The 19,391-nt window shown below is 62.4% G+C and overlaps 5 protein-coding genes across 5 annotated transcripts; all 5 read left to right on the top strand.

Moving 5' to 3' along the window:
- Positions 1-111: 111 nt before the first annotated feature.
- On the top strand, positions 112-1,020 carry LMJF_30_1250 (putative Pyridoxal kinase; the record flags this gene model as incomplete). Its single annotated transcript, XM_001684667.1, has 1 exon — positions 112-1,020. The coding sequence occupies one exon, from the start codon at positions 112-114 to the stop codon at positions 1,018-1,020; it is 909 nt and encodes a 302-aa protein (XP_001684719.1).
- Positions 1,021-1,952: 932 nt separating this feature from the next.
- LMJF_30_1255 (conserved hypothetical protein) lies at positions 1,953-3,008 on the top strand (the record flags this gene model as incomplete). Its single annotated transcript, XM_001684668.1, has 1 exon — positions 1,953-3,008. One exon carries the CDS (start codon positions 1,953-1,955, stop codon positions 3,006-3,008), a length of 1,056 nt encoding a protein of 351 aa, XP_001684720.1.
- A 1,461-nt stretch (positions 3,009-4,469) lies between these two features.
- On the top strand, positions 4,470-10,442 carry LMJF_30_1260 (conserved hypothetical protein; the record flags this gene model as incomplete). The annotated part of the gene is made up of 1 exon (XM_001684669.1): positions 4,470-10,442. The coding sequence occupies one exon, from the start codon at positions 4,470-4,472 to the stop codon at positions 10,440-10,442; it is 5,973 nt and encodes a 1,990-aa protein (XP_001684721.1).
- A 1,122-nt stretch (positions 10,443-11,564) lies between these two features.
- Positions 11,565-13,682, top strand: LMJF_30_1270 (conserved hypothetical protein; the record flags this gene model as incomplete). Its single annotated transcript, XM_001684670.1, has 1 exon — positions 11,565-13,682. One exon carries the CDS (start codon positions 11,565-11,567, stop codon positions 13,680-13,682), a length of 2,118 nt encoding a protein of 705 aa, XP_001684722.1.
- Positions 13,683-14,643: 961 nt separating this feature from the next.
- Positions 14,644-18,987, top strand: LMJF_30_1280 (putative vacuolar assembly protein vps41; the record flags this gene model as incomplete). Its single annotated transcript, XM_001684671.2, has 1 exon — positions 14,644-18,987. One exon carries the CDS (start codon positions 14,644-14,646, stop codon positions 18,985-18,987), a length of 4,344 nt encoding a protein of 1,447 aa, XP_001684723.1.
- Between the last annotated feature and the right edge of the window lie 404 nt (positions 18,988-19,391).

The raw sequence follows: 19,391 nt of genomic DNA on the forward strand, positions 1-19,391 counted from the left end.
TCCACAGAAGCCCGTGCAAGTGAAGCTGTCTTCGCAGACAAGGGAGGGCTTTAAGCCATTGGTGAAATCGACTACCCTCTTTTTTTTTTCGCTCCTCTTCGTCGCAGCATCATGTCGGATGATAAGCACGTGCTGTCGATTCAGTCTCATGTGACACACGGGTATGTGGGCAACAAGGCCGCTACGTTTCCGCTGCAGCTCCACGGTTTCGACGTCGATGCCATCAACACGGTGAGCCTGTCGAACCACAGCGGTTATCCAGTCATCAAGGGTCATCGCATGGATCTCGAGGAGTTCAACACTATCATGGAGGGCCTGCGCGCCAACGACTTCTTGAGCGACTACGCGTATGTGCTGACCGGGTACATCAACAACAGGGACATCGTCCAACAAGTGGCAGCAACCGTCACCGAGATTCGAGAGGCGCGTCAGAAGCAAGGTAAGAAGGATGTCGTATTCTTCTGTGACCCCGTGATGGGCGATGACGGGAGACTTTACTGCAAGGAGGAAGTGGTGGAGGCGTACAGAGAGCTGCTCAGCCATGCGGACGTTGCAACGCCGAACTACTTTGAGGCGTCGATCCTGAGCACTGTGGAGGTGAAGGATCTCGCGTCGGCGATCGAGGCCGCTAATTGGTTTCACACGCAGGGCACACCTACCGTGGTGATTAAGTCCTTCGCAATGGCAGACGACCCGACGCACCTTCGCTTCTTGCTCTCTTACCGCGACAAGGCGACCGGGTCCACGAAGCGCTACACGGGGGTGGTGCCGTACCACGAGGGGCGCTACACGGGGACGGGTGACGTCTTTGCCGCCTCGCTGGTGGTGTTTGCGCACAGCGACCCCATGGATTTGGCAGTCGGCAAGGCCATGGGGGTGTTGCAGGATCTTATCAAGGCCACAATTGAGCGCGGCGGCTCTGGCAACGCGACGCTGAGCTCGCGTGAGCTGCGCGTGACGAGCTACCCGGACCAGCTGCAGCATCCGTCCTCCGTGGCTCTGGTGACACCGTTGCCGTAGGGGAAGGGGGAGGGGCCTTTTGACGTAGAGAACAAGTATCGTAGCACACAGAGAGTTGTCTGGCCCACAGTGTAATCGAGCGTCGCGGTATTTATGCATCCTTCGAGACAGTGCGGCCCCCCTCTCTTCCTCTTTTGGCGGGTTTATCTCGGCGTCGCGCACACCCTGATAAGGTAGTGAGGGGCAGAGGGGGGAGAGGGCCTGTGCAAAACCGAAAACACGCACACAGTCCGCTCACTCAGGCACGCATGGATGTGAAGGGGCCGCCTCAACGATCGGTATTGAAGGGTGGGTGGGGGGGGTGGGAGTGAGTGTAGTCGCTTGAATGATTCATGCGCCTGCATCGCTCTGCACTGATCCGGTGCTGGCACTCGACTGTGCCAGTCGTACAGGGGAGGGATTAGTGTTTGTGGGAGATCAGACAGCTTGCCCCCCCCCCTCCCACACACACACACACACACACACACTGTTTTGCACTTTCGTAGCTGATTTAGAAAACACGGAGACAGATGGCTCGCGTGCGAGTGTGCGCTCACCCGTGATGGCCTTCAGGGAAACAAGCGACCGACCCTATCCTTTCTCACTGCCTGAAACTCTTCATCAATCCTTCGCCCTCTGTTGTGCGTGTCCTTCTCTTCTGAATTGTTTGGCACGTCTTCTGTCCATTCATGTTCACCGTCCCCGTGCACTGACGCTGTCGCTGCCCTTGTGCCCCTCCCCCCCCTCCCCGGCCCTATCGTCATTGATTTGCGCGTGCTCTGGGAAGGGGCGCTGCGTTCACCAACGAACGAGCACCGTTTCCTCGTTTGAGAGCGGCGGCTGAGAAACGAGAGACGTGGCGCGCAAGCCCCTCGCTCTGCTTTCTCGCGCTCGCACGCCCAAAGCGTGTTTTTCAGTTTCCATTGCGCGCTGTTTGCCCCGCCTGCACTCCAATGCGTGACGGGCATCTTGCACCGACGGCAACCGCGACTCTTGCCGCGCAGTTCAGCGTGTACTGCCTAGAGAAGCCAAAGCAGGACGTGAGCGACGGCTACGCAGCAGCGCCTGCGTGCGAATCGGCACCGACCTCGTTACCATCAAAGGCGGATCTTGCAGCACCCCTTTCCTACCTCGATGTGGTGCAGCAGCTCGACGGAGACAGCGAGTGGTCCTTCGCACCCTATCCTCGGTGCAGTCGTGCGCAGCTGCTGCAGGTGCACGCTTACTGGGTAGCCATTCGGAATTCGGCAGCACCAGAGACGTGGAAACCAAGCAGGTCGAAGGCCAGCGACGGAGCGTCTGAGGTGCACAAGAGCGAGGAGAGTGCTTGGATCAGAGGTGTGGAAGAGGCGACTACAACACCAAGGTGTTTGTGTGACAGAGATGACGGGTGCTTGGCGGGCTCGTGTCCGAGTGCCGACGCGCTATGGCTTGCCTGTGTTGTTGGCGTCGTGTGGGTGCGTCTATCAGCGAGAACCCCTTCCACTCACTCTTTGGTGAATCGCCGAACACCGCACAACGGCCAAGTCAGCGCTGGCAGCGCGACCACGGGCTCACCGAGTGTCAGCTTGTGCCGCCCTTCCGTGGAGGGTTACATTCAAGTTGTCGTGACCCACCCACACTACCGGCGTCGCGGGCTTGCCTCATGGCTGCTCACGCAATGCTTGGCGTGCACAGAGGCGCCAGCGGGTGTGTTCGCCTCTGACCAGCGTGATGGTGTGACATATGCGATCGAGCGCTGGCACCTGCACACGTTGGCTGCGACGCGGCGGGCAGCGAAGCGTTCTCGCGACGACGAAGCGACGTGGGCGTGCCGGCAGGATCGCACACGACCCGATCAGCACCGTCAAGATGCCAATCACGGGAGGTCGGAGGGAGAGTGCAGCGAGGCAGTGGTAGCTGCCACGCTTGCCATGTACCGTCGACTGGGATTCCATGAGCGGCGCTACCTTGCGCGGTACTACGCCGGTAAAAACGACGCCGTGGAGCTGATGAAGATATGCTTTTGACTTTTCCTGCTGTTCGCAACAACTAGTGTGCCGACATGCCGGGAGGTTCGGCAGGAGGGCGGGGGGGGGAGGTGGCGCACGTGATGCATGTGCGGCTCTCGCTCTGCACCAACTTGTCGATCGCCCATGGCGGCATGAGCATTTCGTGGATGGTCCAACGACTGAGGGAGTTGAGAGAGGAAAGTGCGGTGCCTCGAGCCATGGACATGGCTTCTGCTCGTGGGTGTGTCTCTGTTCTCATGTTGCCTTGGTGGGCGTTGGCTGGCCTCACGGCTGCTCTGCTCACGCGCGGTCGTCTGTGCGTGTGTGTGTGTATGTGTGTGTGTGTGTGTGGGGCGTACGCGCGCACATTGTCACGCACCTTTGAACTCATCAGAGTCACCGTTTGCGTTGCGGACGAGACGTAATCGAAGGACGAACGAAAAGGCGCGCTCTCTACGTAGCAGCTTCGTATCTGCTCATTGCCCTTCCCCTCCTCCCCTACCGCCGCTGGTGCTGACGAGCTGCACCAGCGTGCGTGGGCGTGTGTGTCCTTTTACGCGCCGGAGAGGCTCTGCGCACGGTTCTTGGTGCTTCCCGCGGCACTTTCTGCGCGTGTGCGTGGAGTGAAGCCGCGCCGTGTGTTTAGCGCTTCAACCCTTCAAACTCCTCTTCTCTGCCGCTGTGATGCTTTTGAGCATCTGGTTTCTCTCTCTCCCTGCATCGAACTGTGTGTGTGTGTGTCTGCGACACACCAAAGAAATTGCACGCACACAACAACAACAAACAGAAGGCAGGCAGCGGCGCTTCCTCATTCGAAGCTGCGTGAAGAGGACGCAAGCGCGCGCCGCTGTGTATTCACTTTGGAATCTTCTTTTTTTGCTTCCTGGCGCTCTCACCACGCATACACCCACCCACCTACCCGCGCGCACACACACACACACACACACACAGATAGAGTGGGCGACTGGGCGTTACTTGTACTCTACCTCTCTCCCTCCCCTATCCCCATCCATACATGCGCGCTTGCACTGTCGACGGGTCTCGATAAGCCCTTTGAGCACACATAGACGTGAAGCCCCGCTCGGAACGTGCTGCGCCATTGACAGCCATCCTCCTCCTCACCGCGGCTGCGAGGGGGTTGCAGTCACACACACACACACACACACATACACATACACACACACACACACACACACACACACACACATACACACGCAGACACGCACGCGTAATCACGCAGAGCCATAAATCCTTTCACCACCGCATAGAGGAACTTTATTAACTCGGCGTCTCTCGCACGCGCGTGTGCGCACAGACGTAGAGGAGGTGAAGCAACGCAACAACAACAGCATATATTCAGAAAACAGCGCACCTATACAGATTTAAGGGCACACCTGGGGGGAGGGGTCACGTGGATCACCACCCACCCACGTCTACCTCCACCACGATCTCTATTCCTTCTTCCCACCGCCACAAAAAATGCCGCTTCCTTCGGCGGTGTCCTTCACGCAGGCAAAGTGGCTCGCCTTCTTTGCTGAGCTGACAGCTAAGCTGACGCACCACAATGCACTCGTAGTCATGGAAGGAGCTGAGCTGCTGAAGCGGCTGCTGCTGTCTCGCGTGTCGATTGCGGCGGTGCTGCAACAAGGCGACCTCCTCGTGCGCCTGCTCGACACGTGGCGAGGCTGCGTCCTCGCCGAGCACCCGAGCAAGTTTCTCCATCACGACGATAGGAACAGCTCCGCCTTCCCGGCACCGCCGCCACCACCACCGTCAGCGGCCGTCGCCCTCAACGATGAGCTCAGCTTTGTCCTCGCCGAGTCCATCTCGCAGTGCATCGACCTCATGGTCTCGCTCTACGCAGACGGCGACCCGTATTACAGTCTGCTGGTCTTGGCCCGCGCAGGCCCCATGCTGGAGGTGCTTGTTGATGTGATACGGATGGCGCCGTCGCAGATCTACGGCATCACGGCGAGTCTTCTGCAGCAACTGCTGGCACTCCCGCTTGGGCGTGACTCGATCGGCAGCGCATGCGTCGGCGACGTCGCGGATGGGGCGCGCGGCGAGGGCGCACAGCTGGGGTTTGACAGAGCGACGCTAGCTCAGTTGCGAAAGTCGATCCCGCTGCAGAAGCATGTCCGCTCCCTCGTGGAGGCAATCCAGGGGCACGGGGTGCTGCTGCAGTACGCCGCCGACACACTGGTAGAGCTACTCGCGGGGCAGCAGGGACCTCGTCGATTTGCTGCTATCGCTCTCTTCAACCAAGCCTCGAAGCGGCTTCGCAAGCATCAGCTTCGGCGCGGCGGTGCATCCTCTGCGGCGGCGTCTGCGCCAGGCGGTGACGCCACTCCTGGCATTCCTCCACAAAGCCGCTGCGACGCGCGGGAGTCCACTGTGAACGATTCCGACTTAAATGTCACCATCACCGGAGCGGCGCCGGCGCACAGGCCGTCACCGTCGCCGTCACCGTCACCTGGTGCTGTGGCGCCGTGCGCGCTCGATGATTTGGAGCGTGGTCTGCAGTCACCTGCAAAGCACCGCCACGGCGGTGCAGCGGTGCCGCTGGGTGAAGCAGAGGAAGCTGGTGGCGCTGCTGCTGCTCGTGGTGGCGTCTCCCTTGCACGGGATGCAGCGCAGTTTCCCTCGCTACCCGCCGCGAACCCTGCCGCGGATTCGGACAAGCCACCAGCGCCGCCCTCGCAGCCGAACGACATAAGTGCCATGGTGGATGCCGAGCCGCAGCGCCTCGTGTGTGCGGTGCCGTTGACCGTGGCCGAGGAGGCACTGCGGCACCTCGCTTCGTCTCGCTCGCATGACGAATTCTTTGCTGCCTTTGACTGGCTCTGGTGCTTGACTGTCGCCGACGCGCCCGTTGTCGGAGCGGCGCTGACGCCGGAGATGCTTCGCCGCAGCCTCGGGCGATACCTGACGGCGGCTCCGCAGACCCGCCGCGATCGCATCCTCTTCACACTTCTGCTGCTCTGGATTGGCCATGTGCACTCTGTAAGCGCTCTGCGCGAGGAGACGCATAGCTGCGTGCTGGAGGTGGCTGCCTCGGCGCTGCTGCCCATGCTGCGCACCGAGCTGGCCAAGGATGGCGAGCGAGCGTCGCCGGGACAAGCGTGCGGCAGCAGCAACAAGCAAGGAATTTCCTCGCTGACTGTCTCGGCCATCACACCAACGAACACAAACATCGCGGCCACTACGAGCGCCACGATGCTCTCGACGCAAGAGACAGCGGGCCCCCTGGGCTACGGCGACATCGGCAGTGACCCGACGGTGGCCGGCCTTTCTCTCGACCCCTCCTTGTTCCGCCGTGGAGAGCGCCGCGACAACGGCAGCTACCCAAGTGCGATCGGCTCCGCGTTGCTCCCGTACGCCGCGGCCCGCAAGGCGCAGGAGGCGGCGGTGCTGCTGCGTCCCTCCATCGGGGTGATTTTGCTCTCGTTCCTGCTGAACATCCATGCTGGCGCCGCAGTCCACGCACAGCGCGTGTGGGTCTCGCAGGGGCGTGTCCTTGAGGTGGCGCAGATGGCTATCCGGCGCGCTCAGGGCTGCCGATCTGCTCTCCTCGACACTCCCACCACCATTGATGGTGCTCTCTCGGATGAGGTCTATCTCGAATACGCGCTACGCAGCGTGCGGACCGACGCGACGACGGTGGCGGTGCTCGGGTGCCGGCTGGTGGCCGCCGTTCTGGGGGATGAACTGCGCTGGGGCGCGGCTGCGCGCGACAGTTCGACAGCGAAGCCCGCGCCGACGGAGAAGGTTCGGGGGGAAGGGAACACCGCCGCGGCGTTGATGCAGGCTGAACTGGCGGTTTCTGCGCAGTCGCTGATACCCCTGCTGGTCGACATGGCGGCCAACAACCCTGATGTTACGGCCGCGCAGGAGAGTGGGGCGGCTTCTCCGGTGCATCACGTGCCGTTGAATTTGCGCTGCTCAAGGTACACCTCTCTTGGCGAGTGCTCCCTAGTGGCGCTGGACGCATGTCTGCAGTATCACGCGCAAGCAGGTCATCTGCGCAGCCGTGGAGATGTCCCAATGAGCGTTTCGGGCTTCGCGATCGAGGACCTTGTTCGGGTTCTTCCGAGTCTCACGTGTGTGTCGCAGTGCAGCGTGCACCCCCCGGTGCGCGCAGTGCCGTATCGTCTTCTGTTGTACGTGAGTCAGCGCCTGGAGGAGGTGCTGGTGGTGCTTAGACACATGCCTTCGCTGGCCAGTGCAGCTGTCTCGTGCGTGTTGGACTACGGCCCCCGCGCCGCACAGTGGGAGGCGGCTGCCGCTGCCGAATGGCTGACGGTGCTGGTGGACTTGCTGATCGGCGCAGAGACAGCGAAACAGACCGCAGCGCCCTCGTGCGAGGGGAAGCCGCCATCTCCGTCGCAACAGCGCCGTCGCCTGCCCACGGCGGCCGAACTGCTGAACGAGTACTTCCACTTCGATGACACTCCCCTCTCTCGCAAGCTTCTGCTGACGATTGCGTCGGGAAGGCGGAACACCAGCACTGGGAGCGCCTATGCAGTGAACGCACTGCTGCAGCTGGCCACGCACCTGCAGACCTACCTTCAGGCTCGGAGCCGCAAACCTCAGCAGTCATCACCAGCAGTGTTGAGCAGTGTGACGAGGGAGGCAGCTGCCGTGAAGGAGGCAGTCACGCTTCCTCTCTGTCCACCTGGTGCACCGTCGTTAGCTCAGTGGGTGCTACTCCTACAGAGTATCACCGCGGATAACAGGCGTCTTACACGCATCTGCAGCGCCTTCAAGCACCCAATCGGGGGTGGCCACAGCGTACTTCGTCGGGGGAGCGGTGGCGTCACAAAGGATGCGTGCACGCGCGCCGTCACGGCGGCGGAGCAGATCGCACTCCAGTACAACTTCACGGGGACGGTGTTCCGTGCTCTAGAGTCGCTGCTGTGCGACGCTGCATCTGGGGTGTCGGCAGCCTCGCTGAGCTCCTGGCTTCTCTGCGATGCCGCAGCAGCCGCACTGATGCTGCCGACGCCAAGCGATGTGGTCGCTTTGGTGTCTACGCGTTTCCAGGCAGCGCGCGCGCCGGAAGCCGGGGACGGTGACGCGGCGTATCTGCCCCCGTCGTGGATTCCGTCGCCTGCGCTCGTGTTCAGCTACCAGGCTGCTATCCAGTGGGCTAGTCGCGTCGGCGCTTCCTGGCTGACGGGCTCGTACGGTGCCGCTGCGCATGCTGAGGTTGGCGCCTCTAACAGGACTCGAGGGCACGGCGGTCTGCCCTTGAAACACGGCTGTACGGGTCTGGTGGAGGACATCTGCACTGGCGCCTTGCGTGCCATGCAGGAGATGACGCCGAGCGTGTCGCAGCGGACGCGGTGCCTGGCGGCGACGCTTGTGTCCGCGGTCGTGGACGCGTGCCCAGTAGAGCAGCTCGGCGTGCTGGAAGCCCACGGTGCCGCGCTGTTTGCCACGTCTGTCACGCTGCGGCGGCTCCCCTGCGTAAGCGGCCTTCAGTGTCGTCTGCTGCGCCGCGTGCGAAGTGCAGCCGTACACGCGGCCACCTCCAGCGACGGATGGCTGGAGGAGAGCCTCACCTCCCTCCGACGCGTCGTCGATCGTCTACAGGAGAATGCGCAGCTGCCGCCGAGTTCGGCGAAGAACGGAGGCCACAGCTCCCACCGCCGGCTTTCTTATCAGCCGCACGATGCTGCACAGGCTGTGAGAGAGCTGCAGAACTTCCAAGTCCTGGTATCCTTGCTAACGAGTCTGGTCTCTTGCACCGGTGCGACCAGAGCGGACGGCGCCGCGCGCGCCTCCAGCCCAACGACGGAGGACGAGATGAGCAGCCCCACGCAGCGGCAGCTACTGCTCACCGACGCCCAGCGGCAGACTCTGTGCGCCGCGCTGTGTGACGCGCTGCGTGTCCACCAGCTTCAGCCCACCGTCGTGCTCGCGGTGCGAAGCATGGCTGACACCCACGAGGGCCGCCGTTGCATCCTCACCGAGATTGCCAGCACGGGCGATCCACTCGGCCGCACTCTGTTTGGCCGCCTCATGGCGCTGACGCTTCACATGCCGAGTCGCTGGGTCGGAGCGGACTCTGCGGCCGGGACCAGGTCGAGCAGTCGCGCCTTTTCGCCGACATCAACGCCGCAAGATCGCCACCGCGGCCTCAAGTCTTCGCCTTCGCAGCAGCGTTTGCCTTCCATCACCGGCGCAGCCGCCACGGCTGCCTCCTCGGCATCTCCGCCGTTGCGCTCCCCTCCCCACGGCGAGACCCCGCAGCCCGCCGACCGCGACATCGTTTGTGTTGTGGGCTGCGACGTATGCACAATGTTGTGTGGCTCGCGGTCGCAGGAGGGTGTTGGGGGCGCTAAACCCCTTGCAGATGCCGGGCCATCCTCTGCGCCGACAAGTACCGTCTTCCTCTCCGCGTTCGTGAAGCATCGCGGCGTGGAGTTCCTCGCACGTGCGGTGGTGGAGAGCGATCGCGAGCTGCGGCGCCACGGGCGCGATCTCACTGTGCCGCTGCACTGGCTACGCCTCGTGGCAGCGCTGTCCTTGCACCTCTCCATAGCCAAGCCATTTGTGCAGCACTCCGACTTCTTCAGCGTCCTAATGGAGCTTGCCGGAACGCCAGCGTCGGCGCTGCACGCCCGAGCAGCCACTCTTGCCCTCCTCGCCATTCGCAACGTGTGCTTTGCCGATGGGCTGAAATCGACGCTCTGCCAGGATGCGCGGGTGTTGCTGACGCTGAAGGCGGCCGGCATGGGTATCACAGCAGTAAGCCAGCTGATCGAGTGGCGCCCGCCGCCATTGCCGCCGCCGAACTCAAAGCGGTCACGCACCGCAGCTCGACCAACAGTGATGGGTGGCGCACCGCCTCTCACCTCTCGCGGTGGTGCTCGCCTGGAAGTGATGCTGCGCGAGGATGTCATCGATATGGAGAACAAGACGGAGGTCGACTGGGCGAAGCAGGCGTGCGTCTACGCTCGCGGCATGACGCGGCTCGGAGAGGAACCATTGCCCACCATAGACGATCCTGCCTCCTGTGACGCAACTGGCGACGTGGTGGCGGCCGAGGGAAAGCCGCCAAGCGCTGCACCGGGTGGAGCGTCCGGCGCGGACCACGTTGTAGCCGCACCCCTGCCGCGCCGCTTGTTTGGCGACATCACGAATCACTCTCGCGCTGCTGATGCGGGCGGCTCTCTGCTCGAGATCGATGCCACAGTGAGTGGTGGCTCTCCTGCAAAGCAGGTCGAGGACACCATGCTTCCGGTGCTGGTGGCAGCAACTGACTCAGAAGCACATCTTCGCCGCTATCTGGCAGCCACTGCCATCGCCTCGCTGTGGTTTGACAACCAGCGTGGCCGCAGCGCCATCGCACGCGTGCTTGCCGCAACGCCGTGCTGGAGCATGGAGGACGTGCAAGCAGCAATCAAGGCCTCCGTTGCTCCCACTATGGGTGCGCAGGTTTCGTGAGGTACGCTTCAAGAGGCGGAGGCGGGGGGTTTTCGAATCAGAGGTGGGTGCCAGCAGTTGACGGTGGAGTCGATGAGCTCCACCATGTGACCTTCCACGCCCCAGCTGGCCCCCATCCCCACCCCTCCCTCTCTGTGGACAGCGGCGACGGCACCGGTCCCATTCTCAGACGAGCATACACGCATCGTTGTGCACGGCTATCCGGTGCTGCACCCCTGTCGTTTCTCTCTTTTTTTGTGTGTGTGACTGCGCTTATCGAATATTCTGTATAGATGCACACGCACGCAGCGACGGACGTTACGGTTGTGGCGCCCTCATCTCCGCCATGTATGATGAGGAAGCAGATTTCTCTTGTATTACCTTGTCGTCGGCCATCTTCCGTCGACATCTCGCATGTGCCCTGACCCACCTTCTCCTGCTGGACCTCATCTTCTCACATGGTTTACGCGCCCGTGCGCCTGCGTGGGGGCCGCGGTGAGAGTGATGTGCACGCGATTGCCGAAAGGGCGCATGCGCGGGCCTTTCAATCCCTCCTGCGACTGCTACCAGTGCTGCGAGATTCAGTGTACCTTTCGCCACGCGACTAGTCTCTTCCCCCTCCCCTCCCCTAAAAAACAGAAAAAACGATTCGATCAAAATCTGCACGTGCGCCTTCCTCCAAATCTGCGGATCATCGCAGGAACGCGTTTGCACGATCCCGCAGCCTCTCGGTGCGTCTCACTGTAATGCTCTCTGCCCCCCCCCCCCCTCCATTGAGGAGCAGATGTAAGAGGGCCTAAGAAAAGGGGGTGACGATCTTCTTTCTGGACTCGTTCCACGTCAGACATAACCTGGGCACCATGTTTTCTGTGCATGTACAGGCATCCTCTCCCAGACTGACGCGCCTTCCTTCGTCTTCGTCTCGTCTCTCTTCTCGTGCAGTCTGTGCGTGCGTGCGCGTATGTCGGTGCAGGTGACTTCTCACCTCGTTTCTCACCTCATCTGACGCTATCGTCACCCTGGAGCCCACATCCCCCCTCCCTCCTTCGCCTCACCAACTATTTCGCTATCCTCAGGAACAGCGGTGCACATTGCCCCGGTGCAGCGGCACCTCTTTACTTTTTGTTGTTGTTGTACTCAGCAATGACGAGCCAAGAGCGCCAGGCAGCCGTGCTGGCGCTCGTGCGCCGACTGCTGCCGCTTGCCCAGCCGGGCTTGCCAGTCCACAGCCCCACGCACTTTACGCAGCTCTGCGATGGCATTGCACTGTTCGCGATGCTGCGGCTGGTGGCCCCCAACTCGTTCCCGTCCACATGCTCTGAATCCACCGAGGGGGGCGCGGTCGCCTCCTTGACAGGGCCGATGCCGGAGGAGGATGTGCAGCAGCGAAAGGACAACATGTGCGCACTCCTCCGCGACATTGGCGCGTACGCTCAAGAAGCCATGCACACCACATCCTCAACGCCTGTCACGCAAGGACTCGATCCGGCGGTGCTCGCTGGCTTGCCAGGGGATGAGGACGCCGGTTCTGCCGCAGCAGAAGCGGCGCAGCGGCAGCAGCTCATGCAACTGGTTGGTGTCGCTGTCGCTCTTGTCGTGCTTAGTGGCGTACCTGCTGTCTTGAGCGAGGTCAAGTCTCTGCCTCGGCAGGAGCAGGTGGTGTTGTCGGATTGGGTGAAGGAGATAATGCGCGCCTACCAGCTGAAGCCCCGTCACCACGCCGCCGCTGTGTCTGAGCCGGGCCCGTCTGGCGTGTCGGCACATCTTCGCCAGACAGTGAGTCCGCAGCTTGCCAGCAGCGGCTTTGCGGCAGGCTCCCCTAGTGTCATACGGGGTGCCACCGGCTTATCCCCGTCGCCCCTGTCCTACCGTGGTGCCAGCTCGAACGCCGCCGCCGCCGCGGGCGAGGAAGACGAGGGCTACTACCGCAACGCCACATACCAGCTACGACGGGAGCTGGCCGGGGTGAAGGCGCAGCTTGCCGCATTGCAAGACGCCTACAAGGTGAGCAAGGAGGACAAGGAGATGGCGGCGGGCAAATATCGACTGCTGCTCGGCGACCAGGCAAAAATGTCAGCCACGCTAGCTGTCACGTCCGCGGCGGCGGCAACAGAGGGCGGCGATAGCGAAGCCGAGGGCGGCGGCAGCAGTGATATCCTGTCCGTGTGGCAGCGGCGCTGTGCGCAGAAGGACGAGACCATTGCCGCCCTAACGGCGCGTGTGGAGCAGCAGTCGACGCAGGTGACCGCGCTGAAAGAGGCGACAGCTGCCCACGAGATGGCACTGCAGGCGTTGCGCCGCCGCCTCAAGACAGCGGAAGAAGGTGTCATGGTGAAGTCAGAGGAGCGACGCGAGGCACTGCAGAAACTCGCGGTAGCGGAGGACAAGCTTGCTGCGCAGATGAAGGCGCGCGTAGAGCTGGAGACGCAGGTGGAGGAGCTGCAGTCGCGTTTGGTGGTGCTGGAGCTCGAGCAGGACCGGCTGCGTGGGCTCGGCAGCGATGATGCCGCCCAGCTCAACATCTCCTTCGCCTCCAACGGGTCGGTTGACCGCGTGCTGGCATTGGAAAACGAGCTGGATGAGGCGCGGCAGCAGCGCGACAGCCTGCAGCGGCAGGTTGGCATTCTGCAGCGCCAGGTGGTCGCCATGGTCGCTCCGGTCGCCGACGTGTCCACGGCCAACGATACGTGGCGGGCTCAGCTGCGCCAGGTCGAGCGAGAGAGGGAGGACCTGCGGCAGCAGCTCACCACCGCCCTGGAGCGCGTCGGGGGACTTCAGCAGCAGCTGATGGCGAGCGGCGCCGCGGCTGCCGTGATGGACGCGAGCGGTGGTGGCGCCGGCCAGGCTGGGCCAGCCAGCGGCACTGCGAATGTGGACGTCAGCATGATGAGCGCGGAGGAGGGCAGTGAGCTGGACATGGGGTTGTTTGACGAAGGCACCGACTCTCCGTGCGGGCGAGACAGAGGTCTCACGCCGTGCAGCAAAACCCGCGAACCGGCGTGCCGTGAACAGGTCATTCTCTCCTCACTCCTTCTTCAGTACAGCTACCGCAACCTCCTACTTCAGCAGCACCAGACTCTGCTCCACAAGGATGCCATGGAAGCCGAGGCGGCGCGGCGGCGGCAGGCAGAGGAGCACCTAGAGATTATGCGGCAGACGCCGATGTCGCTGCTGACGAAGCAGCGGCGGGATGTGGAGCAGGGATTATTGGAGACGGTGCTCTTGGGGGCAAAACTGCGCATGATGCAAGTGGAGAGTTGATGCGCATGTGATGATGCACAGAGGGCCTTATCTCTCCTCACTTCTTCTGCCCGCTTACGCATGTGTCTCTGTCTGTCTCTGCAGAATGCGAAGGCGCCAGTCGGCGAGAGCGCTTGCGGCGAAGGCGGCGTTGCGCGCGTGTACATGTAAGGGTGTGGGGCGCAGGCCCACCAACACGCATGCGGAGAGAGTGAGAGGCGAAAGGCGAGAAGACAATGATGAGGATGTATCCGTACCTCTGTCGAGACACATGAGGGATTTCCTCATGCACGTTCCCGAAAAAGACGAAAGACGACCTAGTATATGGGACAGATGCACAGGAGCCCAGCAGAGTCGAGCACACAGGCTCGGCGCTGCGGTGTCGCTTCTGATGAACGCCTTCGCAAGCGTGCCACTCTCTGTGCATGCGTAGAAGAGGGAGGTGTCAGGGTGAGGTTTCACCTGAGTTTGGCCCTCTGGCAGCACCTCATCTCCTGCAGATTCCTCAATGACGCAGGTGCGGATATCGATCCCTCGTCCCACCACTCCCTCTGTCGTAGCCTATCGGTGGGGATGCCTTGAGACCCGCTTCAGGCATAGCACCGCTTGCCGCGAGCATCCGTCCTCTTCTAAGTGTCTCGGCTCTTCTCTTCCCCTCTGTCGGACGCCTCATTCTCACTCCCCTCCTCCGCGGCCGCCCTGCCCCTCGATGAAGTATATCTGTGAGTGTGCGCGTACTGGCAGGTGGCTGCTTCACGATCCTCTGCACTATCGGGGGTGCCATCACAAGCCGTGTCCAAGCCGCCGCCCCCTCTTCTTTCCTCTCCTCCCCACGCACGCGAAAGGGGAGGGGGTGGGGGCGCCTCATTCTTTGCCGTCTTTTTCAGTTTCTGCCCTTGCTGGCACAAACGCGTGCACCTTCACTCAAGCCTCCCTACCCCCACAGATACAGACACACACACGTACACACACCAATAACCACATGAAGCGCCACGATAGCGCCGGCGACGCCAGCGCGAGCCCGTCGCCACTGGCGCCGTTGCCGGCGCCTGTGCAAGAAGCCGACCACGCGCACGACGGCAGCCGGACGAGCAGCAGCAGCAGCACTCCTGCCTCTCACCACACGCTTGAAAAGAGAGAGACTGCCAGCTGCGGCCGTACTCGGCATAGCTTCCCCGGTGGCGGCGAGAACGCCGGCGACGATGGCGTAGACGGCACGGAGAACGACAGCTACACGAGTTACTACGAGTACGACAGCAGCTATGACGAGGAGAATAGTAATTTTGTTCACAGCGACAAATGCCGTGGCAGCGACAGCGTAGATGACGACCGATTCTCGACGGCGGCCTCTCTGCTACCGCAGGAGGATCTCTTGCGATTTCTCAGCTACACGCTTGCCGGGGCCGCGCTGAAGGATCACCGACTCATGGCGATGGAAGCGTTCCGCCACATCCTTGTACTCGGCACGAACCAGGGAACCGTCGCAGTCGTCGAGCCGTCCTCCGGCAAACTCAAGGAGGTGTACACGAACCATCACGAACCGATCTGCGATGTAGACTGCACCATCAACGAGCTCTACATAGCGGCATGCGACAAGGCCGGGTATGTCACGATTCAAAGCCGTCGTGATGTGAAGGACGTGTGGATGGCGGAGCTGAGCGGTCCGATCGAGTCTGTCGCCCTGCACCCGCTATACCACAAGATGGACAGCTGTCCGATGGTGTGCGGCGGGGCGACCAAGGTACTCCTGCTCACCAAAGGTGTGCTGTGGAGCAACAGTCGGCGTGTCACGACTCTGCAGGAAGGACGCGGGCGCATTCACAAGGTCCGCTGGTGTCACACGGCCGCGGTCGACGTTGTCGCGTGGCTATCTGACGCGGAGATAACGCTCTACAACATGAAGAGCGGGGCCGTGGCGCGCCGCGTTTCTTTGCCCGGCCTCCCAGCACAGAACGCCTTGTACCCACCCACGCTGCGATGGGAGCACAATTTGTCGAGGGACCCGACCGCAGCTGCCACCTCGGCGGCCACGTTGCTGTGTGGATGGGGCGACGTGGTGCAAGAGGTCCAGCTGCACGCCGACCCTCACGTGCGTCGACTCAGCGGCGGGGGCCTTTTCAGTGTAGATCGGTCGCCTCGCTCCACCTTGTTGCAAGGTGGATGGCGAGGCACGTCCTCATCGCCATTCCCGCTGCGCGCGTCATTCGGCAGTGCTGCTCCGGCATCATCGCCATCACCAACCACCGTGGCTGAGGCGGCTGGGCGGGCGCCGTGCGTTGTAGAGCTGCGCACGTCACAGCCACTGCGACCGAGCACTACCTTGTTCCCTTACCGAGTCTGCGGCATTGCCCCCTATGGACCGCAGCGGTACGTGGTTCTGGCAGGCATCGTGGAGGGCGGCACGGAGGGGGTGCTGAAGGACTTGGAAGTGCGCGTGGTGGACCGCGACTCCTTGACCGACGTCTACCGTGGTCGCATGCCCATCCGCTTCATCCATCCATTGCAGCTTCGTCTCACCTATCTCGAGTTTCTGCCATCGCTCGCTGCGAAGCCGGCGCCTGCGGCGTCGCTGCCCCAGCTCGCCTTGCCAACGGACCCGTTGGCACCGTCTCCCATGATGCAGTACTTCATCCTTTCCGTCGACACAATCGTGAAGGCGGTGCCGTCCGACATTGATGACCACGTCGAGTTCCTGCTGTGCACAAGTCAGTTTGAATGCGCCTACCGGTACGCCGCGGCACATGCGCGTCAGCTGCGGCGGCACGTCCTGGAGCACGTGGGACAGCAGTGGCTCATGCATCTCTTTCACAACCGTAGCACGGAGGAGGGGGCGTTGCTGAAGATTGTCGAGCTGCTCCCGGAGCTGATTCCGCGTGACAACAGCGCTGCGTGGGAGCAGTGGATCTACCGCCTCGACACATGTGGTGAGTCGTGGCGGCTCATCGCGCTCCTGCCAGCCAGCACGGGTGCCTCCGCCGAGTACAAGGTGACCAGCACGCAGGACATGCAGGAGGAGCAGGACGCGTATGCCGAGCACGCTGACGCCGCGGCTCGGTCCCTCCCTCGCCCAGTCGCCACCCTGCAGACGCCGATTCAGCGGGAGTACTACGATCTGGTGCTGCTTCGCTGCCTCCGCCACGACCCGAGCCTCTTCTTTGCCGCGTTACACAAGTTTTACACACTTTTCAGCGTGCCTGTCGTACTCAAGGCGACGGAGGTGGTGTACCGAGAGCAGTGCGCCGCCGCCGCCTGGTGGGAGGGCGACAGCAGCGACGAGGAGAAGAACGATAACGACGACAAGCATGTGCAGACAAGGGACGTGACGGCGTCTAACGCGAGTCCTACACTCAACACCGCCTCTGCTGATCAAAGTGGCGTGCCGCCGGGGGCGCCAGCTTCTCCTCCGCCGACTACTCCGCAAGGCACTTCGGAGGAGACGAGCGCCCCAAGGGCAGCCTCGGATCCATCTCAGTTGACCACGGCAGGTGCCGGCGCTGCGTCTGCCCCGTCGATGAGCCGAACATCGCGGTGGTCGTTGGTGGCCAGCTACGGCTTCCTTCTCCGATGCGCACGCCGGCACGAGGAGGCGCTGCAAGTGTTACTGCACTTGCCTGCCTCTCCACGCAGCGACCGTGAAGTGTTTGGCCTCATCCGTGACCAGCAGCTTTTCCACAAGGCGCGCGAGCTGCTTCCCGAGTTGCTGCACAGAAGGGAAGACGCTACTTTGCAGCTGCTCATGGAGCACGTGGCAGAAGCGACAGGTCGCAACGGCGTAACAGACGGCGGTGACGCGGCACTGGTCTCCCAAGTTGTCGCCGCAGAAGCTGATGGCACCGCGCCATCTTCGCCGTCGCTGGATGCGTTGCAGTACGGCTCTGCACAGGACCCACTCTGCACCGAGTCCGTCATCAGCTGCCTCGAGAAGAGCGATCGGCTGCACCTGCTGCGCTATCTAAACCTCGTCCAAAGGCGTTACCCGGAGGTGTTTGCTCAAGCAGCGAAGCGGCACGCCCAGCTGGTGGCGACACTTTACATCGACTACGACCGCCCCTCCCTGCTCCCATTTCTCAAGCAGATGTCCATGTACGTGGAGCGCATTCGTGAGCTGCACGCGCTCTGCCACAAACACCACTTCCTCGAAGAGGAGATCTTTCTGCTGTTTCGCATGGGCCGCGAGGACGAGGCGCTGCGCATCCTTCTGGAAAGGATGCACGACCTCCGACGCGCCTTGAAGTTTGTCGTCACCGTCCCCGATCTCGAGGAGCAGGCGGCGCTGTTCACGCGACTTGTCGACTACACCGTCGCGTACAACGCGAGCCTGCCAACGGGCAGCCTCGACAGCGCAAATACCGCCACGGGCGGGGCTGGGGCTCGGATGCGCTACGTGATGCACCACACCAAACCAAACGAAACGTATGCGTCAATCGCGGAGCAGTACCATGTTGCGCTGGAGGACGTGTGCAAGGCGAATGGCGTGGCAGGCGCGTCCGGCAGCGCTGTCTCGCCACCACTGTCTGCCGCCGTGGAGGCCTCGAAGAGGTGCACGAGTTGCAGCTCACCCTTGCAGGGCCAAGGAGAAGCCCAGCGGCGCGCATCCTGCGATGCGGACGCCTCGAAAGACCTGCCGGCTCCACCGCCACAGTGCGTTGTGCCGCTCAACCTCTTCGGCGACCTCCTCAGGATCCTTGCAGAGCCGCCGTTCATGGAGCATCCCGCGTTGGATGTGCGACTCGTTCTGCCGAAGCTTCCGAGCCGTGAGCCCATCCTGCACGCCGGGCCCAGCATTGCTGCCATCGCACACGCCATGGCGGAGGAGATTGCGTTTTTCTCCACCGTATGCAAGGTTGGCGAGAATGACTTGATGGGCTACTATGGGCAGCTGCTGAAGCGACGCACGGCGGCCATCGCGATGGGTCGACCTCGCCACCCTGCCGAGAGCGGCACCACCGCCATCAACGAGGCTGCTACTACGCCCAGACATGCGGCTGCGGAATTGGCAGAGGGCTCATCGGTGGTGCACCGATGCGCAGCTTGCCGCCAGCTGCTTGCGCAGCGGGTGGTTGTCTTTGCGTGTCAGCACATGTACCACCCGGCCTGTGTGCTGCAGTACCTGAGGAAGTCACCGACGGACGCCTTCACTGGTGGGGGAGGAGCGGCCTTTGGTGGCCGCGCTGGGGGCGCCGTCCCCGTGATGCGCGACGGCGCTGCACTGGCGTTGCCTGTGACATCCACTGCGGCGGCAGGGGCGGAGACGATGGAGGCGCAGCTCCGCAAACTGCCAGTTTACTGCCGCGCGTGCCGTCAACACTCGGGCGAGCAGAGTTGAACCCGTCCCCCTCCCCCCTGTGCGTCCTATTGGTGTTGCGAAGTGCGCACGTACACACAGGTAGGGAGAGAGAGAGACAGCTGTGGCCTCACACTCGCCTTTGCAGTGGCCGATTCGGCCGTGACAAGACGGCACCCATGCGCATGAAGAGGGGAGAGAAGGCCACTTTGAAAACAACAAAAAGAAAAAAAAAACAGCGTCATCGACGGCGTGGCCGCTCGCTGATCCGCGGCGGGCAAACCAGAAAACGAATGAACACACCCGTGCACACGCCGCGTTCTCTGTAGTCCCCGCGCATGCGTTGACACTGATGCAATGGGCTTGCCATATTGAAAAGCTGAACTAAGCAGCAGAGGCAGAGCGATGTGTATGCGTTCCCTCCTTTCCCTTTTCTTTTTCTGCCA

This window comes from Leishmania major, chromosome 30 (assembly GCF_000002725.2).
Source record: "Leishmania major strain Friedlin complete genome, chromosome 30".
Classification (NCBI taxonomy): Eukaryota; Euglenozoa; class Kinetoplastea; order Trypanosomatida; family Trypanosomatidae; genus Leishmania; species Leishmania major.